The sequence below is a fragment of the Balaenoptera acutorostrata genome, chromosome 12 (assembly GCF_949987535.1).
Source record: "Balaenoptera acutorostrata chromosome 12, mBalAcu1.1, whole genome shotgun sequence".
Taxonomy (NCBI): domain Eukaryota; kingdom Metazoa; phylum Chordata; class Mammalia; order Artiodactyla; family Balaenopteridae; genus Balaenoptera; species Balaenoptera acutorostrata.
In genome coordinates, this window is record NC_080075.1 from 68,267,972 (window position 1) to 68,292,057 (window position 24,086).

At 35.3% G+C, this 24,086-nt stretch overlaps 1 protein-coding gene across 1 annotated transcript in view; it reads right to left on the reverse strand.

The window, feature by feature from the left end:
- Positions 1 to 301: 301 nt before the first annotated feature.
- Positions 302 to 24,086, reverse strand: part of YIPF4 (Yip1 domain family member 4) — a 35,001-nt gene continuing 11,216 nt past the window's right edge. The window contains exons 2-6 of the mRNA XM_007191386.2: positions 20,242 to 20,395; positions 18,466 to 18,637; positions 8,120 to 8,197; positions 5,030 to 5,143; positions 302 to 705 (exon numbers count right to left, since the gene is read on the reverse strand). Coding sequence (XP_007191448.1) covers positions 568 to 705; positions 5,030 to 5,143; positions 8,120 to 8,197; positions 18,466 to 18,637; positions 20,242 to 20,395 — 656 coding nt within the window. The 3' untranslated portion in view covers positions 302 to 567. The remainder of the gene's footprint in view (positions 706 to 5,029; positions 5,144 to 8,119; positions 8,198 to 18,465; positions 18,638 to 20,241; positions 20,396 to 24,086) is intronic.

Genomic DNA, 24,086 nt, shown 5'->3' on the forward strand with positions numbered 1-24,086 from the left:
TTAAATTTATAAATAAAAAGATTAATGGCCAAATTAAATAAAGTTTAAGCATCAGATTTAAAATATCTTAATTTTTAGGTTATTCAGAAATACATTTTGTGAATAATAAGAATTACTTCATAAATATATATATAAATATAAATATATATCTACAGGATCTGCAATGCAGGAGAAAACCCTTTAAAGAAAAACATTGCACTTTTGGATTATCAGGATGCTGTCATATTTACCCTCCAAGTGAAATATAATTACCATTCCAGGTGCTTTTGGCACAAGTTTTTAGGTGAATATTGACACAATCTTAAAAACACAATGCTTTTATATTTTATTCACTGGAATATGATGAATCAAACAGAATTCAGAATTCTGACCAAAAATATTCAGGTAACTGCAATTGCTTAATTAAATACAAAAAAAAATATTGTTTTAAAAAGACCTTAGACTGCCTTTACATCTGGAACATGTAAAATTTTACCAGCAATACATTTTTTTCAATCCCCTCAAGCAAGAATTCCCAGCCTACACAGAAAGGTAACATTGTCTTTTTCTACTCATACATGACTCAGATCACACCCCAGTATATAAGGACAAAAAATAAATGTATAATAAAAAGATTGGATAAATCAGGAGAGGCTTTTTGGTCTTGAATTCTTCACCCACTAACAATGAAGCAGCACTGTAGGCAGCCCAAAACACACCAAAGAGCTTTAAAAAAACAAACAAAAAAGACAAAAGGCAGCATATTAGCAAGTTAATTAACATTTTGGGTATCATAAAAATAACATTTACAGTATTTTTTTAAAACAACCCTAACAACCAATTGTAGAAGCAGTAAAACTTATTGAGAATGTTTAAAACTTGTTAGGAATATTCATCCTTGCTCTGCTCCCTGACTTCTGCAAATGAAGTCTTTTGTTATCAAACTTGTCTAATCATAAGAATCACCTTGGGTGCCTATTAAAAAACAGAATCCTGGGATTCATTCTAGTTCTACTGAATCAGAATCTCTAAGGGAAGAAGGGTCTAATTATCAGACTTTTTAACAAGTGTCCCTGGTGACTTAAGATAAGGCAACTTTCGGAAAAACTATTATAGGGATAAGCAGCTGAAAGATATTTGTTTCCTGAAAGAAAACTAATTGATCTTTACAAAGTAGAAATTTTTCCTTTTTTTTTCTCCAAGAAGTAGAAAAACATATTAAGTGAAAATTTTACACAACATTTATTAAGTATCAAATCATTTTCCCAGGACTAGGTAGAAGTATAGTGTTAAATGGAAAGGAGGAAAACCATAACATTTTGGTTGAGTTTTCTTTTTTTTTTTAATGTTTGAAAATTTTTCATAATAAAAAAATTTTTTTTGCTTTTTTTTAAAAATTGAAGTATAGTTGATGTCCTAATGTATAGCACAGGGAACTATATTCAATATCCTATGGTAAACCATAATGGAAGAGAGTTTTCTGATTATGCACGTGCTTAATTTTAAATTATTTCAACTAGAAATTTATATAATACTTACCAATATAGTCACTGAAGGCACTTTACAGAATAAAATGAAAGGAAGAACTATAACGGTAGAAATCAGGGAAACTATGACAGAAACAGACCTGGCACAGACCAGGGTTTCTCAACCATGCACTAATCAAATTTTTGAGCTGGATAATTGTTGTGGGAAGTTGTCCTGTGCACTGTAGGATGTTTAGCAGTATCCCTGGCTTCTAGTCACTATATACTAGTGCCATCCCAGCCCTCCCCATTTGTGATACCCAAAAATGTCTCCAGACATTGCCAAATGTCCTTGGGGGGCAAAATCGCCATCAGTTGAGAACCACTGGTACAGAGGTAAAAAATAAATGCTGGCAGACTGACTGAAAATGTATTTGAGATGGTCCAATTTTATATTGTGCTTTTTAAACTAAAAACATACAAAAAAACCTGCAAGATATTTTAAACCTACAAAAAAGTATAGGGAAATAAATGAAGTAAAATTATAATCAAATTGCATTTGTATGGCATGATTAAATTTTTTTGTAAATAAATGGTTAAAGATTGGTAAGAGTTACAGAGACTTAATGTTAAAAAAATTAGTGCTTGTAGATTAAACTGTATTCTAATGCTAGAGTTAAGTGATGAGAGTTTTGCAACATTATTTCTCAGCAAACTTTGGACTAAAACAAGAAACATGTAAAACAGATCGCTACACACAGAAGATTAAGTGATTAGGGAAAGAAATGTGGGGAAGAAAATCTAAAGTTTAAAAAGAATTGTATCCTAAACTTTTAATGATATAAAAAAGATTTTTCCATTTTATAATAATACATACACATGTTGCATAAAGAACATTAAGACCAATTTTCAGATGAACTCAATGACTGAAAATAACCAGAGGACAGTTTTAGCAATTTGGGAAGTAGTCTCAGAAGCATTCAAACAGGCTTTAACCCAAGTAAAACAACACACAAGCAGTGATCCTGAATGATTCAGTAAAGTGGTATGTTCACTAAGGCTAGATAATTAAATGCCAGCATGGGGCTAGCTCTTGCACTGCAAGACTTTTAAGCTAAGTGCTAATAATGACAATTAAAAAAAATTTAGGATTAGAGGAAAGAAAGCTCTTCTCCTTGGTCTCTTAAGTGTTCAAACAGTTCAAACATACAGAGATGTTCTCAAAATATTTGTTTAACATTTATAATAATAACAGCTACCACTCTGCCTACTCTGTCAAGCACTATACTAGACATTATTTGTACTTTAAAATCTTCATAACAAACCCTAAAAATTAGTTAAGACTCCCATTTTGCATAGGAGGGTACGAAAAGATCTCCCCAAGGCAAACAGCAAGTAAGTGGCAGAACCAGGATCTGAATCCAGAACTGATTGGTTCCAAAATCCAACTCTTCTCAATACCCAAGGCTTATATAATGTCAGTATTAGTCTGTAGTTACTCAATTCTAAAAGGAATAATTTCTTTTATATTGGAATTAGTAATAAACTTTAAGTAAAACCAAAACCCATAAAAGTTACTCTACTTAAAAACTTAAGTATTTAAGTCCAAGTTCTATTTTCCATAAAGAAAAAAAATTACATTCACTGTGTAATATACATACATGTGTTAGAGCAGTCATTTATTTCCAAAAGTTGTTCAAAATTAATAAATCCCAAAATTTAAGTTCAATCACTACTCATTATTAATATTTAATATTATCAGTAAATGTTTAAAGTGGGTACATATGTTAATATAAGCTTAACACAGCACAAAGAAGTCCTGATCTCTGCAACATAGAAAAGCCAATTTATTAGGACCATATATATCATATTTGATAAAGAACTTACTATTCAAATATGAGTGACAATTATTAAATAAATGTCCAGTCCCAGTGGAATTTTATTTATTTTTAGCGAGGTTTTTTTTTTATTGGAGTATAATTGCTTTACAATGTTGTGTTAGTTTCTGCTGTACAATGAAGTGAATCAGTTATATGTATACCTATATCCCCTCCCTCTTGGACCTCCCTCCCACCCCCCTATATCCCCTCCCTCTTGGACCTCCCTCCCACCCCCCTTCCCAATCCCACCCATCTAGGTCATCACAGAGCATCAAGCTGAGCTTCCTGTGCTTTATAGAATGTTCCCGCTATCTATTTTACGCATGGTAGTGTACGTATTTCAATCTTAATCTCCCAATTCGTCCAACCCTCCCCTTCCCTACCTGTGTCCACATGTCCATTTTCTACATCTACACCTCTATTCCTGCCCTGCAAATAGGTTCATCTGTACCATTTTTCTAGATTCCACATATATGCGTTAATATACGATATTTTTTTTCTCTTTCTGGCTTACTCCACTCTGTATGACAGACTCTACGTCCATCCACATCTCTGCAAATGACCCAATTTCATTCCTTTTTTATGGCTGAGTAATATTCCATTGTATATATGTACCACATCTTCTTTATCCATTCATCTGTCGTTGGACATTTAGGTTGTTTCCATGTTCTGGCTATTGTAAATAGTGCTGCAATGAACATTGGGGTACACGTGTCCTTTTGAGCCAGTAGAATTTTAAATAAATACCTCCCACAAAATCTAAGTCAGATGAACTAGAAGAAAATTTTAACATTAAATAAAAAAATTCTCGGGCTTCCCTGGTGGCGCAGTGGTTGAGAATCCGCCTGCCAATGCAGGGGACACGGGTTCGAGCCCTGGTCCCGGAAGATCCCACATGCCGCGGAGCAGCTGGGCCCGCGAGCCACAATTACTGAGCCTGCGTGTCTGGAGCCTGTGCTCCGCAACAAGAGAGGCCACGATAGTGAGAGGCCCGCACACTGTGATGAAGAATGGCCCCCACTTGCCACAACTGGAGAAAGCCCTCACACAGAAACGAAGACCCAACACAGCCATAAATAAATAAATAAATAATAAAAAAAAATTAAAAAAAAAAAAAAATTCTCTGAGTGTAATACCCCAAGGTCTGATTTGCTCTTTGTTCTTTATTCCGCCCTAGACATACATTATAATTTATGGGAATTAAAAGGGGAAAATAAAAGAAATACAACTGGTATAATTAGTGAGTAAGGTCACTGTTCCAAAATACTACCAACTGTTTGATAAACAGTTATAGATTACAAGATTCTTAGCCAGAGAACTAGTACAGTCAGCTCTTATTACCTGTGGGTTCTGCATCCACGGATTCAACCAACTGTGGATCGAAAATATTTGGGGGGAAGAAAAAATTCCAGAAAGTTCCAAAAAGCCAAACTTGAATTTGCTGCACTACAGACAACTATTTACACAGCATTTACATTGTATTAGGTATTGTAAGTAATCTAGAGATGATTTAAAGTAGATGGAAGGATGTGCACAGATAACATGTAAATACTACACCATTTTGTATAGGGAACTTGAGCATCTGCAGATTTTCATGTCTGCGGGGGGTCCTGGAACGAATCTCCCGTGGATATGGAGGGACAACTGTATACTTTTTTTTTTTACTGGGAAACAGTAAACTACTTTTTATAACACACTACTTACTTTTATAAGTGTAGACACCACTTCAAATGATCCAACCACCAAAAGTATAGGGGCTATTACAATGAGAGGAAGTAATGAATATCCTATAACTCCAAGAACTTGGCCATATGCAACCTGTGAATTTCCAAAATGTTAAATAAATATCACAGAAATCAAGATACTTATTTTAACCACTATTAAACATCATATATACTTTGTTGTACTTACATAAATGTGAGAATTAAGAAAAAAGTATCATACCCATTATATTTCAAATTATCATATAGTCTCTTATATTCGTGGACAATGTCAACAACTCACCATGATTTCAATTATCAATTCTGATGATACCCAAATCTAAATTTCCTGCCCTCTCTCTTTTGAGCTTCAGACTTATATATCCAATTACCTTGAGTATATCTCTTAGTCACTATTTCCCTTGTTGTAGGAGGATTATTTAAAGGAACCACAACCATCTTATTTGATGAAAAATTCAAGTCTAGAGAAGCTAGATGTGACAAATACAGACTAGAAGGGAAGGGAGAGAGGTAGGAGGACTGAAGAGAAAAATATTTTTTAGTGGCTACTGTGTGCCACACTCCGTGATAGAGCTTCACATATTGTGAAGATCAAAGGCACTAACAACCCTATGTGGTATTACTGTCCCCATTATGAAGAAAGTGATTCCAGAGAGACAAAGAGTTTTGTTCAGGAAAGCAAAGCTAGTTGGTAAGAGTTCAAATTAAGATCTAGGTCTTTTAACTTCTCTATCAACAGTCCTAAATTACCAAAACATTTAGTGATACCTTTTTTCACATAAAAATTATATGAGGTTTTGTCTAGAATGTAAGAAATAATATGCAAACAAATGTCCCTGTTAGAATTATTTTAAATTTTCATAAGCAGAGTGAAAAAGTTACATAGATAAATGTTACTCTCATTTATTCAAGAGTTTTAAGTTAAGATGATGGATTGAGTGCATATATCTAATATCATTCCTTCCTGCAACTCCATTAAAAGGGAAGGAAAAAAGGAAACTCCTTTTTATAAGAGGCATAAACAGGAGATTAGAAGACAGGACAAGAGCAACTTAATTTTGGAAACTGGAAAGCAGAAGAACAAGAGCTTGGTGGAGACCTTTCCACCAAGTATGAGGAAAAGGCTCAAAAGTTCTGCATTTAACATTCAGTGTTCATAGAGTAAGCCTGATATGAGTCAGCACCCACATGTTATAGTAACTCCGCCTGGCATCCCTTGTGCTTTACTCTCTCCACAGAGAGCTGAATTCCAGAGTGCTGGAATTCCTAGGTTTATAGTAATTCATAAAGTCTAATTTAATGGAGCAGTGATTCTCAAGGTGTGGCCCATGGACCTCTGGGGGTCCCAGAGACTCTTCTAAAAGACTGGAACGTCAAAACTATTTTTTGTAATAGGGGACTTCCCTGGCGGTCCAGTGGTTAAGACTCCACGCTTCCACTGCAGGGGGAACAGGTTCACTCCCTGGTCAGGGAATTAAGATCCCACATGCCGCAAGGCATGGGAAAAAAATAAAATAAATAAAACTTTTTAAAAAACCCACAAAACTATTTTTTATAATAGTAATAAAACATTATTTGCCTTTTTAATTGGGTTGATATTGGTACTAATAGAACAAAAGCAATGGGTAAAACATGCTGCTTTAGCACAAATCAAGGTGGCATGAAACATACTACTAGTTACTGTGTTCTTTACTACCCCACACTCACAGGAAAAGAAGAAAAAAAAGCCAGTTTCACTTAAGAATGTCCTTAATGAAGCAGTTAAAATGATTAATTTTATTAAGCCTCAACCTTTGAATATGTCTTTTTAATATTCTGTGTAACAAAATGAGAAGTACACAGAAAGCATTTCTTCTGTATCTTGATTCAATGGTTATCCCAAGGAAGAACATTTGTACAACTGTGTGATTGAAGAGCTGAATTAGATGCTTTATCCATAGAATACCATTTTTACTTGAAAGAACAACGGAAAGACAAACTATGATTATTCAGAGTTAGGTACTGACAGGCAACATGAATGAAAATGAATGAAGTGAGCCTATTATTTCAAGGAAAACGACTGACAGTGTTTCTTCCAAATTACAAAGTTCTCTCTCTCAAGCAAAAAGTAGAATTTTGGAAAACTTGTATCCAACACTGTTATCTTGATAGTTTTCCAATACAGATTTTTCTGATGAAATATGTGGTGATATTAATGAATGTGATTTTCTGATATTGTATAATAAAATGAGTCAACATTTGGAAGATCTGCAAAGCTCAGGGAACTAATGTTTTCTTAGTTGATTGTGCATGGGTAAAAAGATCCATCCAAAGTGAATTTCAATGATACAGCATATAAAAAGTTCACTGATATGGTTTGAGATTCCTCACTACAACAAACCTTTAAGAAAATATTACTTGTTGAGTGTTGATGCAGTATCGGAGTAGACTAATCACAATCATCCAAAAAATGTATTAAAATACTCTTCCTTTTAAAATTATATACCTGTGTGAGGCCTTATTTTTTACTTTAACCAAAATATATCATAACAATTGAATGCAGAAAGCAGATATTAGAATACAATTTCCACTAACCCAGACACTAAAGCTACTTGCAAAAATGTAAAACAATGCCTTTTTCTCACTTTGTTTTGAAAAATAGTTTTCATTAAAATGTATTTTTTATGTTAAAATGTATTTGGTTTACTTTTAGTTTTAAATGAATAAATATATATTTTAAATTTTTATTTTAATTTCTAACATGGTAAATATCGATAAATACAACCTATAGAAAGAAATCTCTTTGGGGACCTGAGATCAAAAAGTTTGAGAACTACTGTAACAGAGAATAAACTGCATGCTTCCCTAAAAAGCTATAAATTATTTATGAGTGAAATTGGATTTTTTTCTTTCCTCTTTATTTCTCATAACATTTATACTAATATTTACATCACCTTAAAAAAAGTAGCATAACTTAAAAGCAATTCTGGGACAAAAAGCAGTTACAATGAACATAGCTACTGATACTACCTGCAGTATCAAAAATAAAGCTTACCATAAAAAACAAAGGCTATTTTCAAAATTAACCACTTACTTCTCCACCAAGAACTCTGGCCAGTAAGAAAATTGTTAATGAACCAAATATCCAAATGGTTATAATCCATGAGACCACCTTAAGAGAAAAAAAATTCATGCAATTAATATCTGTGTACCAAATAAGCTGATAATTTCCCACGAACTCAATCCTCTACCATATAAGATACTTTGGTATACCCAACTTCAGGTCAGAGGGAGTTTGGGTTCCCAGGTAAAACTTAATAAGAATATAAATGTGTAATATAATTTTACATCCAAATTGAAAATTTAGCAATGATCAATTGCCTAAGGAAACCTTAGTATTTTATGATCTATAATAAAAGAATACTGCAAAGAAAGACCAAACTGTTGACTCTCAACCCCTGCTTTATAGCATTTTGGAAGGTAAATTCATCTGTGAAACAAGTTACCAGTCTTCTCAAGAGGTCTCTAAAATTTACATTAATTACACATTTATCCAAGTAATAGAATGTGGATGATACTTCAGACAATTTTAACTCCTGAGACTTGACATAGTAATGATACATGCATATATTTCCAAGTTCTGTCTGCTTGGGGGGGATCCAGAAATAATGACACCCAGTAGCAACATAAGCACACTTATTGCCCAGATCCTGGTTTCTAAATATTCCCCAATAAAAGGCACTAGGACTCCCTAGAAAAATGACTGATTCCAGGACTGGGACAGGGACAATAAAAGGTGAGCCCAGAACACTCTGTGGAGTCAGAAAGAAAGGAAGTACTCAAAAAAAGATGGGGATATGTCAAAAGGATACAGAAGCTAACCTGAAGGAGCTCCCAATGGCTAAAACTGCAACAATCTGAGCAATAAAATAAATGATAGTACTGGATTATAGCCCAGAAAACAAAATAAATATCCATGAGTCCATACTGACAAAATAAATGAATGATTAAGTAATGACAAAGAAGGACTAGCTGTTCCAAAGAGAATACCAATTAATACATGTGGAAGAAAAAAAAAAAAAAAAACATGTGGAAGGGGGCTTTCCTGGTGGTGCAGTGGTTGAGAATCTGCCTGCCAATGCAGGGGACACGGGTTCGAGCTCTGGTCTGGGAAGATCCCACATGTCGCGGAGCAACTGGACCCGTGAGCCGCAACTACTGAGGCTGCGCGTCTGGAGCCTGTGCTCCGCAACAAGAGAGGCCGCAACAGTGAGAGGTCCGCACACCGCGATGAAGAGTGGTCCCCGCTCGCCACAACTAGAGAAAGCCCTCGCACAGAAACAAAGACCCAACACAGCCAAAAGTAAATAAATAAATAAATAAATAAATTAACAACAACAACAAAACTTTGAAAAAAACCAAAAAAAAAAACAAAAAAAAACATTATAAAAAAAATACATGTGGAAGGAATGAGGAAAATCATCATTCAGTAAACAATATAGTAATAATTGTTGCATGCAAGATCCATCAGTAGATGCTAAAATTAGCGGGCTAAAGTTTGATGAGAAACAGGGTATTTGCATAGTCACAAAGTATTTCCACAAGATATTTATTAAAAGGGAAAAATAGCAACTTTACAATGGAAGATACCACCCCATCACCTAACCAAGTGATCAATGTTAATAGTACCAGTAATATGACATATTAGTACCATGTAATGCCTGATAGTATGTAGAGAAGGGCACAATGTCACTTCTGTGGTATTTTTGCCAAAAATGTATGATCCCAATCCAGTCATGAGAAAATATTAAACAAACTCAAATTAAGAAACATTCTATGAACAATAAATGCTGGAGAGGGTGTGGAGGAAAGGGAACACTCTTGCACTGCTGGTGGGAATGTAAATTGATACAGCCACTATGGAGAACAGTATGGAGGTTCCTTAAAAAACTACAAATAGAACTACCATACGACCCAGCAATCCCACTACTGGGCATATACCCTGAGAAAACCATAGGTCAAAAAGAGTCATGTACCAAAATGTTCATTGCAGCTCTATTTACAATAGCCAGGACATGGAAGCAACCTAAATGTCCATCGACAGATGAATGGATAAAGAAGATGTGGCACATATATACAATGGAATATTACTCAGCCATAAAAAGAAATGAAATGGAGGTATTTGTAATGAGGTGGATGGATCTAGAGACTGTCATACAGAGTGAAGTAAGTCAGAAAGAGAAAAACAAATACAGTATGCTAACACATATATACGGAATCTAAGGGGAAAAAAAAAAAAAAAAGGCCATGAAGAACCTAGTGGCAAGACGGGAAGAAAGACACAGACCTACTAGAGAATGGACTTGAGGATATGGGGAGGGGGTGGGGTGAGATGTGACAGGGTAAGAGAGTGTCATGGACATATATACACTACCAAATGGAAAATAGATAGCTAGTGGGAAGCAGCCGCATAGCACAGGGAGATCAACTCGGTGCTTTGTGACCACCCAGAGGGGTGGGATGGGGAGGGTGGGAGGGAGGGAGATGCAAGAGGGAAGAGAAATGGGAACATATTGTATATGTATAACTGATTCACTTTGTTAAAAAGCAGAAGCTAACACACTATTGTAAGGCAATTATACTTCAATAAAGATGTTTAAAAAAAAAAAAAGAAACATTCTATGGAGATAAGAATCTTCTGTTTTTAGCCTTAGAACACTTTGTTCAAATGAAAGATTATATAAAATAGATAAAATTCATACACAGATGTTCTACATGAAGGGTTGGTGGTGGGTAGGAGACCAGAACCCCCATTCAACTTCTTCAATGGTCCTTATACTGGCAACAGAATACTTGATATGAACTACTGATCCAAAGTAAATATTAATAAGACCAGTGTTATATAATGTTAAGGGTCTTGCTATGGAGAGAACACTCTGGATTATCCGTTGAGCACTAAATGTAATCACAACTGCCCTTTAAAAAAGGAGGCAGAGGGAAATTTGACTACAGTGGAGAAGGCAATGTGACAAGTGGAAACAGATTGCAGTGATGCAGCCAGAAGCCAAGGAATGTTGGCAGCCTCTAGACATGGGAAGAGGCAAGCAACAGACTGTCCTGGAGCCTCCGGAAGAACCAGCCCTGCTGACATTTTGATTTTAGCCCTTTAAGACTCAATTTGGGTTTCTGACGTTCAGAACTGTCAAAGAATAAATCTGCATTGTTTTAAGCCACTGAACTTGTGGAAATCTGTTATAGTACAAAAGGAAACTAATTCATTTCCAAATCACTCTGTGGTAAAGAGTTATTTTTTACTCCCCTAAAGCCTTAAACTAGGGATGAGGGAATGATATGCATATGCCGTATTTTGATGATAGAGATAAAGCCTCTGAGAATAGGACAAAGTATTATACAAAAACAAATACTGATGGAATTCTTGTCATCATTTATTAAAAAGCTTACTTTAAAAAACAGAACTAGAGCTCTACCCACCACCAGAGCCTCCCATCAAGCCTCTTAGATAGCCTCAACCACCAGAGGGCAGACAACAGAAGCAAGAAAAACTACAATCCTGCAGCCTGTGGACCAAAAACCACAGTTACAGAAAGACAGAGAAGATGAAAAGGCAGAGGGCTATGTACCAGATGAAGGAACAAGAAAAAACCCCAGAAAAACAACTAAATGAAGTGGAGATAGGCAACCTTCCAGAAAAAGAATTCAGAATAATGATAGTGAAGATGATCCAGGACCTCGGAATAAGAATGGAGGCAAAGATTGAGAAGATGCAAGAAATGATTAACAAAGACCTAGAAGAATTAAAGAACAAACAAACAGAGATGACCAATACAATAACTGAAATGAAAACTACACTAGAAGGAATCAATAGCAGAATAACTGAGGCAGAAGAACGGATAAGTGACCTGGAAGACAGAATGGTGGAATTCACTGCTGCGGAACAGACTAAAGAAAAAAGAATGAAAAGAAATGAAGACAGCCTAAGAGACCTCTGGGACAACATTAAACGCAACAACATTCGCATTATAGGGGTCCCAGAAGGAGAAGAGAGAGAGAAAGGACCAGAGAAAATATTTGAAGAGATTATAGTCGAAAACTTCCCTAACATGGGAAAGGAAATAGCCACCCAAGTTCAGGAAGCGCAGAGAGTCCCATACAGAATAAACCCAAGGAGAAACACGCCGAGACACATAGTAATCAAAGTGGCAAAAATTAAAGACAAAGAAAAATTACTGAAAGCAGCAAGGGAAAAACGACAAATAACATACAAGGGAACTCCCATAAGGTTAACAGCTGATTTCTCAGCAGAAACTCTGCAAGCCAGAAGGGAGTGGCATGATATACTTAAAGTGATGAAAGGGAAGAACCTACAACCAAGATTACTCTACCCAGCAAGGATCTCATTTAGATTTGATGGAGAAATCAAAAGCTTCACAGACAAGCAAAAGCTAAGAGAATTCAGCACCACCAAACCAGCTCTACAACAAATGCTAAAGGAACTTCTCTAAGTGGGAAACACAAGAGAAGAAAAGGACCTACAAAAACAAATCCAAAACAATTAAGAAAATGGTCATAGGAACATACATATCGATAATTACCTTAAACGTGAATGGATTAAATGCCCCAACCAAAAGACATAGACTGGCTGAATGGATACAAAAACAAGACCCATATATATGCTGTCTACAAGAGACCCACTTCAGACCTAGGGACACATACAGACTGAAAGTGAGGGGATGGAAAAAGATATTCCATGCAAATGGAAATCAAAAGAAAGCTGGAGTAGCTATACTCATATCAGATAAAATAGACTTTAAAATAAAGAATGTTACAAGAGACAAGGAAGGACACTACATAATGATCCAGGGATCAATCCAAGAGGAAGATATAACAATTATAAATATATATGCACCCAACATAGGAGCACCTCAATACATAAGGCAACTGCTAACAGCTATAAAAGAGGAAATCGACAGTAACACAATAATAGTGGGGGACTTTAACACCTCACTTACACCAATGGACAGATCATCCAAAATGAAAATAAATAAGGAAACAGAAGCTTTAAATGACACAATAGACCAGATAGATTTAATTGATATATATAGGACATTACATCCAAAAACGGCAGATTACACGTTCTTCTCAAGTGCGCACAGAACATTCTCCAGGATAGATCACATCTTGGGTCACAAATCAAGCCTCAGTAAATTTAAGAAAATTGAAATCATATCAAGCATCTTTTCTGACCACAACGCTATGAGATTAGAAATGAATTACAGGGGAAAAAACGTAAAAAACACAAACACATGGAGGCTAAACAATACGTTACTAAATAACCAAGAGATCACTGAAGAAATCAAACAGGAAATAAAAAAATACCTAGAGACAAATGACAATGAAAACACGACGACCCAAAACCTATGGGATGCAGCAAAAGCGGTTCTAAGAGGGAAGTTTATAGCTATACAAGCCTACCTAAAGAAACAAGAAAAATCTCAAGTAAACAATCTAACCTTACACCTAAAGAAACTAGAGAAAGAAGAACAAACAAAACCCAAAGTTAGCAGAAGGAAAGAAATCATAAAGATCAGAGCGGAAATAAATGAAATAGAAACAAAGAAAACAATAGCAAAGATCAATAAAACTAAAAGTTGGTTCTTTGAGAAGATAAACAAAATTGATAAGCCATTAGCCAGACTCATCAAGAAAAAGAGGGAGAGGACTCAAATCAATAAAATCAGAAATGAAAAAGGAGAAGTTACAACAGACACCGTAGAAATACAAAACATCCTAAGAGACTACTACAAGCAACTTTATGCCAATAAAATGGACAACCTGGAAGAAATGGACAAATTCTTAGAAAGGTATAACCTTCCAAGACTGAATCAGGAAGAAACAGAAAATATGAACAGACCAATCACAAGTAATGAAATTGAAACTGTGATTAAAAATCTTCTAACAAACAAAAGTCCAGGACCAGATGGCTTCACAGGTGAATTCTATCAAACATTTAGAGAAGAGCTAACACCCATCCTTCTCAAACTCTTACAAAAAATTGCAGAGGAAGGAACACTCCCAAACTCATTCTATGAGGCCACCATCACCCTGATACCAAAACCAGACAAAGACACTACAAAAAAAGAAAATTACAGACCAATATCACTGATGAATATAGATGCAAAAATCCTCAACAAAATACTAGCAAACAGAATCCAACAACACATTAAAAGGATCATACACCACGATCAAGTGGGATTTATCCCAGGGATCCAAGGATTCTTCAATATACGCAAATCAATCAATGTGATACACCATATTAACAAATTGAAGAATAAAAACCATATGATCATCTCAATAGATGCAGAAAAAGCTTTTGACAAAATTCAACACCCATTTATGATAAAAACTCTCCAGAAAGTGGGCATAGAGGGAACCTACCTCAACATAATAAAGGCCATATATGACAAACCCACAGCAAACATCATTCTCAATGGTGAAAAACTGAAAGCATTTCCTCTAAGATCAGGAACGAGACAAGGATGTCCACTCTCACCACTATTATTCAACATAGTTCTGGAAGTCCTAGCCACGGCAATCAGAGAAGAAAAAGAAATAAAAGGAATACAAATTGGAAAAGAAGAAGTAAAACTGTCACTGTTTGCGGATGACATGATACTATACATAGAGAATCCTAAAACTGCCACCAGAAAACTGCTAGAGCTAATTAATGAATATGGTAAAGTTGCAGGTTACAAAATTAATGCACAGAAATCTCTTGCATTCCTATACACTAATGATGAAAAATCTGAAAGAGAAATTATGGAAACACTCCCATTTACCATTGCAACAAAAAGAATAAAATACCTAGGAATAAACCTACCTAGGGAGACAAAAGACCTGTATGCAGAAAACTAGAAGACACTGATGAAAGAAATTAAAGATGATACCAACAGATGGAGAGATATACCATGTTCTTGGATTGGAAGAATCAACATTGTGAAAATGAGTATACTATCCAAAGCAATCTACAGATTCAATGCAATCCCTATCAAATTACCAATGGCATTTTTTACGGAGCTAGAACAAATCATCTTAAAATTTGTATGGAGACACAAAAGACCCCGAATAGCCAAAGCAGTCTTGAGGCAAAAAAATGGAGCTGGAGGAATCAGACTCCCTGACTTCAGACTATACTACAAAGCTACAGTAATCAAGACAATATGGTACTGGCACAAAAACAGAAACATAGATCAATGGAACAAGATAGAAAGCCCAGAGATTAACCCACGCACCTATGGTCAACTAATCTATGACAAAGGAGGCAAAGATATACAATGGAGAAAAGACAGTCTCTTCAATAAGTGGTGCTGGGAAAACTGGACAGCTAATGTAAAAGAATGAAATTAGAATACTCCCTAACACCATACACAAAAATAAACTCAAAATGGATTCAAGACCTAAATGTAAGACTGGACACTATAAAACTCTTAGAGGAAAACATAGGAAGAACACTCTTTGACATAAATCACAGCAAGATCTTTTTTGATCCACCTCCTAGAGTAATGGAAATAAAAACAAAAATAAACAAGTGGGACCTAATGAAACTTCAAAGCTTTTGCACAGCAAAGGAAACCATAAACAAGATGAAAAGACAACCCTCAGAATGGGAGAAAATATTTGCAAATGAATCAACGGACAAAGGATTAATCTCCAAAATATATAAACAGCTCATTCAGCTCAATATCAAAGAAACAAACACCCCAATCCAAAAATGGGCAGAAGACCTAAATAGACATTTCTCCAAAGAAGACATACAGACGGCCACGAAGCACATGAAAAGATGCTCAACATCACTAATTATTAGAGAAATGCAAATCAAAACTACAATGAGGTATCACCTCACACCAGTTAGAATGGGCATCATCAGAAAATCTACAAACAACAAATGCTGGAGAGGGTGTGGAGAAAAGGGAACCCTCTTGCACTGTTGGTGGGAATGTAAATTGATACAGCCACTATGGAGAACAATATGGAGGTTCCTTAAAAAACTAAAAATAGAATTACCATATGACCCAGCAATCCCACTACTGGGCACATACCCAGAGAAAACCGTAATTCAAAGACACATGCACCCGAATGTTCATTGCAGCTCTATTTACAATAGCCAGGACATGGAAGCAACCTAAGTGTCCATCGACAGATGAATGGATAAAGAAGATGTGGCACATATATACAATGGAATATTACTCAGCCATAAAAAGAAATGAAATGGAGGTATTTGTAATGAGGTGGATGGAGTTAGAGTCTGTCATACAGAGTGAAGTAAGTCAGAAAGAGAAAAACAAATACAGTATGCTAACACATATATATGGAATCTAAGGGAAAAAAAAAAAAAAAAAAAGGCCATGAAGAACCTAGTGGCAAGACGGGAATAAAGACACAGACCTACTAGAGAATGGACTTGAGGATATGGGGAGGGGGTGGGGTGAGATGTGACAGGGTAAGAGAGTGTCATGGACATATATACACTACCAAATGTAAAATAGATAGCTAGTGGGAAGCAGCCGCATAGCACAGGGAGATCAGCTCGGTGCTTTGTGACCACCTACAGGGGTGGGATGGGGAGGGTGGGAGGGAGGGAGATGCAAGAGGGAAGAGAAATGGGAACATATTGTATATGTATAACTGATTCACTTTGTTATAAAGCAGATGCTAACACACTATTGTAAGGCAATTATACTTCAATAAAGATGTTTGAGAAAAAAAAAAAACAGACGAATGGATAAAGAAGTTGTGGTACATATATACAATGGAATATTACTCAGCCATAAAAAGGAACAAAATTGAGTCATTTGTTGAGACGTGGATGGATCTAGAGACTGTCATACAGAGTGAAGTAAGTCAGAAAGAGAAAAACAAATATCGTATATTAATGCATGTATGTGGAACCTAGAAAAATTGGACAGATGAGCCAGTTTGCAGCACAGAAGTTGAGACACAGATGTAGAGAATGGACATATGGACACCAAGGGGGGAAAACTGCGGTGAGGTGGGGATGGTGGTGTGCTGAATTGGGCGATTGGGATTGACATGTATACACTGATGTGTATAAAACTGATGCCTAATAAGAACCTGCAGTATAAAAAAACAAACAAAACAACTAATACTAAACTTTCATTGGGTTATTTGTATGGAAATATGTTAATATAAATGTTTCAGACATTACATGAAATTTCTAGAAATCTTATATTTGTATTTGTATGGAAATATGTTAATATAAATGTTTCAGACATTACATGAAATTTCTAAAAATCTTATATTTGTATATGTATGGAAATATGTTAATATAAATGTTTCAGACATTACAGGAAACTTCTAAAAATCTTATATGTTCTGGTATAATGTTATAAGTAATAATCCTAGTTATTACTTTAAAATGTATATCTCAGAAATAACTAATTTTCTTGTCAACTGCATTATTATGAACTTTCATCAAATCTTTAACCATGGTCATTTTTAAGTCTTGTCATTTAGAGACAGTTCTGGGTGTACTCTGATGATTTTGCAAATATGTTCCTATAAAAGGGTTTCATCTTCAAGAAATTCATGGAAAAGACTCTGACAAGTACAGGTTTCTGGTAACTGACTGTACTGCTGAACTGAATGAATAAGCATTTTCAGAACTCTAATGAAAAACTGATGAACTCATAAAAGTGCTAACAAAAGATCAAGATGAAAAAAAAATTAATTACATGGGACTGAGTGAACTGATGAGGATGAGTATAATTTTTGTGACTTTCTGTCTGAATTTAAAAAAAAAATCCCACAAGGACTCAGAGGCAAAGAATATACAAATCAATTTTCACTGCAAAGTAAAGGAGCTGTTACAGTGGAGGATTACTGGACTGAATGTCAATATTATGACATAGTATGAGTGTGTTTCATGTTTGGTAATTGCAATCATTGTTGCTTTTGTTGTGGTCATCCATGTACAATGCTTGGTGTCAGTCTATTTATCTCTTGTAAAAATAAAATACAGTGTGTGTGTGTGGAAAAAAAAAAAAACAGAACTAAAAATGAATAAAAGATAAGAACATGAGTATTGTGTTTCAAACTCTTTATCCTTTGGAGAAATCAGAAAGAGTATGGGCAGGTGGAAGCAGTCCCAACCATTTTACCCACTTGCCATACAAATACTAATACCTTTTATGAGAATGATGATGTAGAAGAGTTTGGAAATCATTAACCCAAGGCACTCCCCTCTTATTTAATTAAGAACAGCTGGTCGGGATAAACAAGTGAGAAATAATGGGTAAAGCTAAAGCATTTCTCAAACATGAAGTACTACAGTTAATATTTGGCTATTTTCAATTTTAAAACTCTTAAACTATTTAGAATTTGTGAAAAGTAAGATATACTTACCCTAAACTGTCCATATAATGATATCATGGAAAAGAAAAGAACAACAGCCAGAGGACCCCAAAAGTCAGGATTGTCTCTCACCACTTGCCTATTAAAACCAAGTGATGGCATTGGCATCAAAACACATCGAATTTTGTAGTAAATATCCTTTAGGTCGATATCCAATTCTTCCCTGTAATTTTAAAATAAGAATTCTTAAAAAGCACACACTTTTGAATACTGAGACAGTTGCAGCAGAATTTAAGAAAAGTTTAAATATAACATTATAGTCACCACAGATCAACAAAACATCTGCATTTGAAGTACCACATTTCACTGGTTCCAAGATGAACATTTTCATCATTTCAACATCTCTAAAGTTGGGATGCATCTCACAATAGCTGGTGTCTTATAACTGTTGTCAGTCTGGAGTGAAGCCAAGTGCTTCCAAGATCTGCCTTTCCTTTTGCCAGTCTCCTGGAGGCACTATCAATTTGGGACTTTAAATAAAATCCTCTGCTTGAGATTTTTTGGGACCATACTGATAAATCAGACTGCAATCCTATATTCTCACAGACACTTTTTCTTCCAACAACCCACCCAGTGCCAAACAGACAAGCAAACTTCCTTGCTGTCTCTTTTTGTATCGTAGGTTATTTCTCATTTACCCTTACACTAAGGAGATAAGACAGCCCTTTGATGTCCTAGCTTTATGCTGTCTTAGGTATTTTTTCTGTTTTATCAATAAACGTGAAATAACTGCATCTTATAATCCATACCATCTTAGATTTGATGAAATTCGGTATATTAACATTAAGAAACAGGATGTTTTAGCACTTGATCTACCAATAATTACTACAGAGAATAACTTGGTAATACCTTGATTTTACAAAGCTATAGGTTCTTATTTCCAAAATTGTTAAATTCTTCACTTTTTTTCCCCAAGTGATACATAATCACTTAAAAATTTTCAAGTACTATGAAGAAAGTGAAAGTATCCCTATAGTCCTCCCAGTGGTAGCTCTAGAATTTCTCTATGGGAGAGAGTTTGGAGGGGTAATCTTTTTGGAAATCTTAAACTGAACTTCCACAGCAAGCACCCAAGCACCTTGCTTTTTTACTTACATTGTATGTTCACTTCAGATAGCTATAGACCCAGGTAAGTCCTAACAGTTTGGAGTATATTTGTGTGGGATATAGGATTATGATTCTTTTAACTTTTGCCATTCAGTTGGTTAAAAATATTCTCTCATTATTTCAGTTTTACTAGTTAGTTGACCTTGAACAACGAAGGGGTTATGGGTGCCACCCTCAGTCAAAGATCCACATATAATTTTGACTCCCCCAAAACTTAACTACTAATAGCCTACTGTTGACCAGAAGCCTTACCAATCACATAAAGAGTTAACATATATTTTATATGTTACCTGTACATCTACATATACTTTATGCATTCATGACATACCTTTTTCTTAATTTTTTCGATACTTCTAGGCTACATGGTTTGTCTGCGAGTTTTTTCACGTTGTTGCAAACTCAAAAAAATTTTCCAGTGTATGTATTAAAAATAATCTATGGATGGGGGGGGGAGGGGAAAAAAAAATAATCTATGTACAAGTAGACCTACACAGTTCAAACCTGTGTTGTTCAAGGGTCAACTATAACAGTAAAACTGAAAACAGCTAAAACTTTTGACCAAAAAGGTTAAGATTTTCTATACCTGTCTTAAATAATATGAAAAAATACATCCCACAGACTAGCTCTAAAAACCAAAAAATACATATTATTTTTACATACAAGAGTGGCTTGTTATCTTCAGGGTCATCATCTTCAACTTCCAAAAGCCAGCCATATCCTCTTTGTCTCAGAAATGTAGTAGCTGTAGACTCTTTGATAAAATCTCCACCAAGGTTTAACTTGACATCTGGGGATGCTATTGAACCACTGAGATCTTAGGAGAAAAGAGGACAAAACTATAAACCAAGGTAAAATGTGTGAATCCTAACCAACATGAGCATATATCCAACTAAATAATTATCACTTGAAGATCTCTACATATGAACATCTGCTACTGAATACAATCTTTGTATTTTATAGTTGATAGTGCTAAAAACAAGACAGCAGGCCCAAAATGGAGTCACTTATGCTAAGTCTCATGTCACCAAACCAAGACTTAATTACAGTTTTGGCCTCTCCTAGAAACAGAATCTTAAACTAGTGAATCAGGAATCACCTGGTCAGCACTAGTGAGGTAATCTGCCTGACAGACCCCTGCAATCTCCTAAAGCAAAGTGACCTTGCCATAACTAATCCACTTTTAGCTAGTATAACTTCCTTGTCCCACTTCCTTCTGCCTAAAGTCTTTCATTTTGTACAGCTCCTCAGAGCTCCTTTCTATCTGCAAAATGGGATGCTGCCCATTTCATGAATCACTGAATAAGCCAATAAAATCTTTAAAAGTTACTCAGTTGAATTTTTTTCAGTAATGATATCTAAAAACCACTTTTTATTTTTACAACAAGAAAATGAAAACGAGAGAGGTAAATTCACATGAAAGGTTTCACATCTAACTACCTAGCCTTGTACCAGAATCTAGACTTATAACTGTAACTTTAAAATTTAAATGGAAGATATATACAAAATATATTATAGGATATCACTTTGGTTTTTTTGTTTGTTTGGTTTGGTTTGGTTTTGGCCACACTGCGAGGCCTGCGGGATCTTAGTTCCCCGACCAGGGACTGAATCCAGGCCTGGCAGCAAAAGCACGGCGTCCTAACCACTGGACCCCCAGGAACTCCCAACAGGATATCATCTTGAATTCCCTTCATTATTATGTACATTATGTGCTTCAGAACAAAGTGATGTATAAATTCTTTTTAAAGGCATTACATATTTATATATACAAACCATTAGACATAATTATTTGCTAAAGGAAAACCATAGATAACTTCCCCTATTTTTTCATATATTTATTCATACATTATTTTTTTAAAACCAAATATCTATGCTAAGTGCCTCATATATTAATGCTTAGTTCTGGATAAATCTGACTAGTAAGAGTTTCCTGCTATTTCAGCTAACTTTTTTCTTTATATAATTACATCATTTATCTTTAGTTTTGGCAAAATAAATGTTGTTGGTTTTTTTTAGGTCAATTCTAAAAAGCAGTGAAGGGCTTCCCTGGTGGTGCAGTGGTTAAGAATCCGCCTGCCAATGCAGGGGACACAGGTTCGAGCCCTTGCCCAGGAAGATCCCACATGCTGCGGAGCAACTAAGCCCGTGCGCCACAACTACTGAGCCTGCGCTCTAGAGCCCGTGCACCACAACTACTGAGCCCACATGCCACAACTACTGAAGCCCGCATGCCTAGAGCCCATGCTCTGCAACAAGAGAAGGCACCGCAATAAGAAGCCTGCGCACCACAACGAAGAGTAGCCCCCGCTTGCCACAACTAGAGAAAGCCCGCGTGCAGCAATGAAGACCCAACGCAGCCAAAAATAAATAAATAAATAAATAAATTTATATAGATTAAAAAAAGCAGTGAAGAGACTCTGTTATCCACATTACAAAATAAATTCCACTCGCAGTCTGTACCAGTGCCTTAGAGGTTACAGATAATCACAGTAGTACATATGTCAAAATTTCTGGTTGAAAAAAAATTGGGAATAATAAAGGACTTGCTTGAGGTCATACAGGAATTAATTTAAAAAAACACATTTGTAGGACCAGGCAACATGCACTAGTAAACAACCATCAATGTTGTTAACTAGAAGTCACAAGACTGGAGTGATACTTTAGAAAACAATTTCGGCAACAGCAAACCAGAACACTCAACACAGACTCTCCTCTCCTGGAGATCCTATACAGTAGAAGGAAGAGCTTAATTTGCACATTACCCTAAATTCTAGGTCTTTTGAGAACTGCCATTAAAAAATTTTGGCTTAAACTTCAATCAATGAGTGGATCAATTATGAGTCACATAATGATCTGGTTCTGACAACTCCTGCAATTAATTATAATAAAGTTTGCATTCTGAAGCTAAGTCCTAGCTAAGCTACTAATTAATACAGCAAATCATTAATGTCTTCTGGTCTCCAGTTTCCTATTCAAAGTTCTTTCCAGGCTTAACATTACATGATTCTAAAAAGCTTTTATAGTTTAGTTTATTCAGCTAGAGATAAAATGCAAGTACTTTTGAATTCACTGTCCTTCCCTACTTAAAGCTTAAAAATAGTCCCTATAATAGATGCTAATTGCCATAGAATCTTGTGATTAAAATATTCTCTCAAAATTACTTTCTGCTTCTTTGTCTTACTCTAAGTTGAAAATGAAAGAGTTGAAACTTAACTAAAATTCTACTTCCAATAGGTACAAAGAGTGCCTTTCTTGATTTAACAAGAGGAAAACTTAGATCAGGAAGTCATTAGTATAGCAGTGACATTAAAGGTTTTGGAATTATAAGGCACGAAAGGCCCTTAACAACTGTTTCCTGGCCTCTAGAAAAGACTGAACTTAAAGTCCTTAATCTAAACCAAAAAAGGATATATAAATTATAGTGCTAAGGAGTGCTGTGAGAAAGAATTGTATATGTTTAGCAGTTTTCATAGCAGGGATGCAGAACCTCAAAAAGACACCCTTAGCTTATAATTCTGCAGTGTTTTCCATTCTATGCAAAGAAGGAAAATATCATGGACATATGTAGGAGAATGCTAGAAACAGCAGTCTGACAAATCACCCAGTTCCCCCAAGTCACAATTACATGTGAGTTTAAAAAAAAAGCAACAGAAAAGTAAAAAAACTCAGTAGTTTTCTAACACGTGATCAAGTTAACACGTAAAGAATAATGTCGGAAGACAATGAGAAATATTCAAAAAAAAAAAAAAAAATCACTCCAGGAGCACAGCTGTCTTACATTAAACCACAGTAAGAACCAGCTAGCTTGATCGTCAACTCTAGGACAGTTGTCCAGAATTATAAAACACTAATCTGAAATTAATCCTTTCTTACTACACTATAATATTCTTGTCATTTTCTAAGTAAAAAACAACATAAAGATAATAATAAATATAAGTGGTTTTAAGAGGAAATAATCTTTGAAAGAAATCTTAAAAATGTTTCCACTACTGTTTGGGTTCAGAGTGAGGAAAGAATATCAGTAAGTTTCAAGTTTTATTAAAAGCCACCTGGAAAAACTGCAGAACAAAACTTAAAAGTAATTTTCCCTCCCTTTCAACTCAAGTGTATTACTGGGTGAGGGATCTTTTCTCTGAATCTTCTCCTCAGCCTGAGAACTTCACTTTGAAGAATTCAGTCAGTGTAGTATGATAGTATACTCAGGGTGAAATTTACTGATCTGCCCCTACAAAAGTTCTAGATTTCTATGAAAGAAGAGTAATCTGCAATGAACATGAACATTTTGTTGGTACTTGCCAACTTCTTATATACATGAATAAGCGTTTTCTTACTTAACAAGCAACCAAGAGCAAGGACAAAAATAATTCCATTTTATTTGAATGAAAATGAAATGAAATCCATGTGTGCTTAAATCTAAACCAGAATTGACTATTTGTGCAGCAAAATAAAACAAGCACATGTTTCATACTAAAGGGACAAATTCCACTGTTCCATCTTAGTTATAA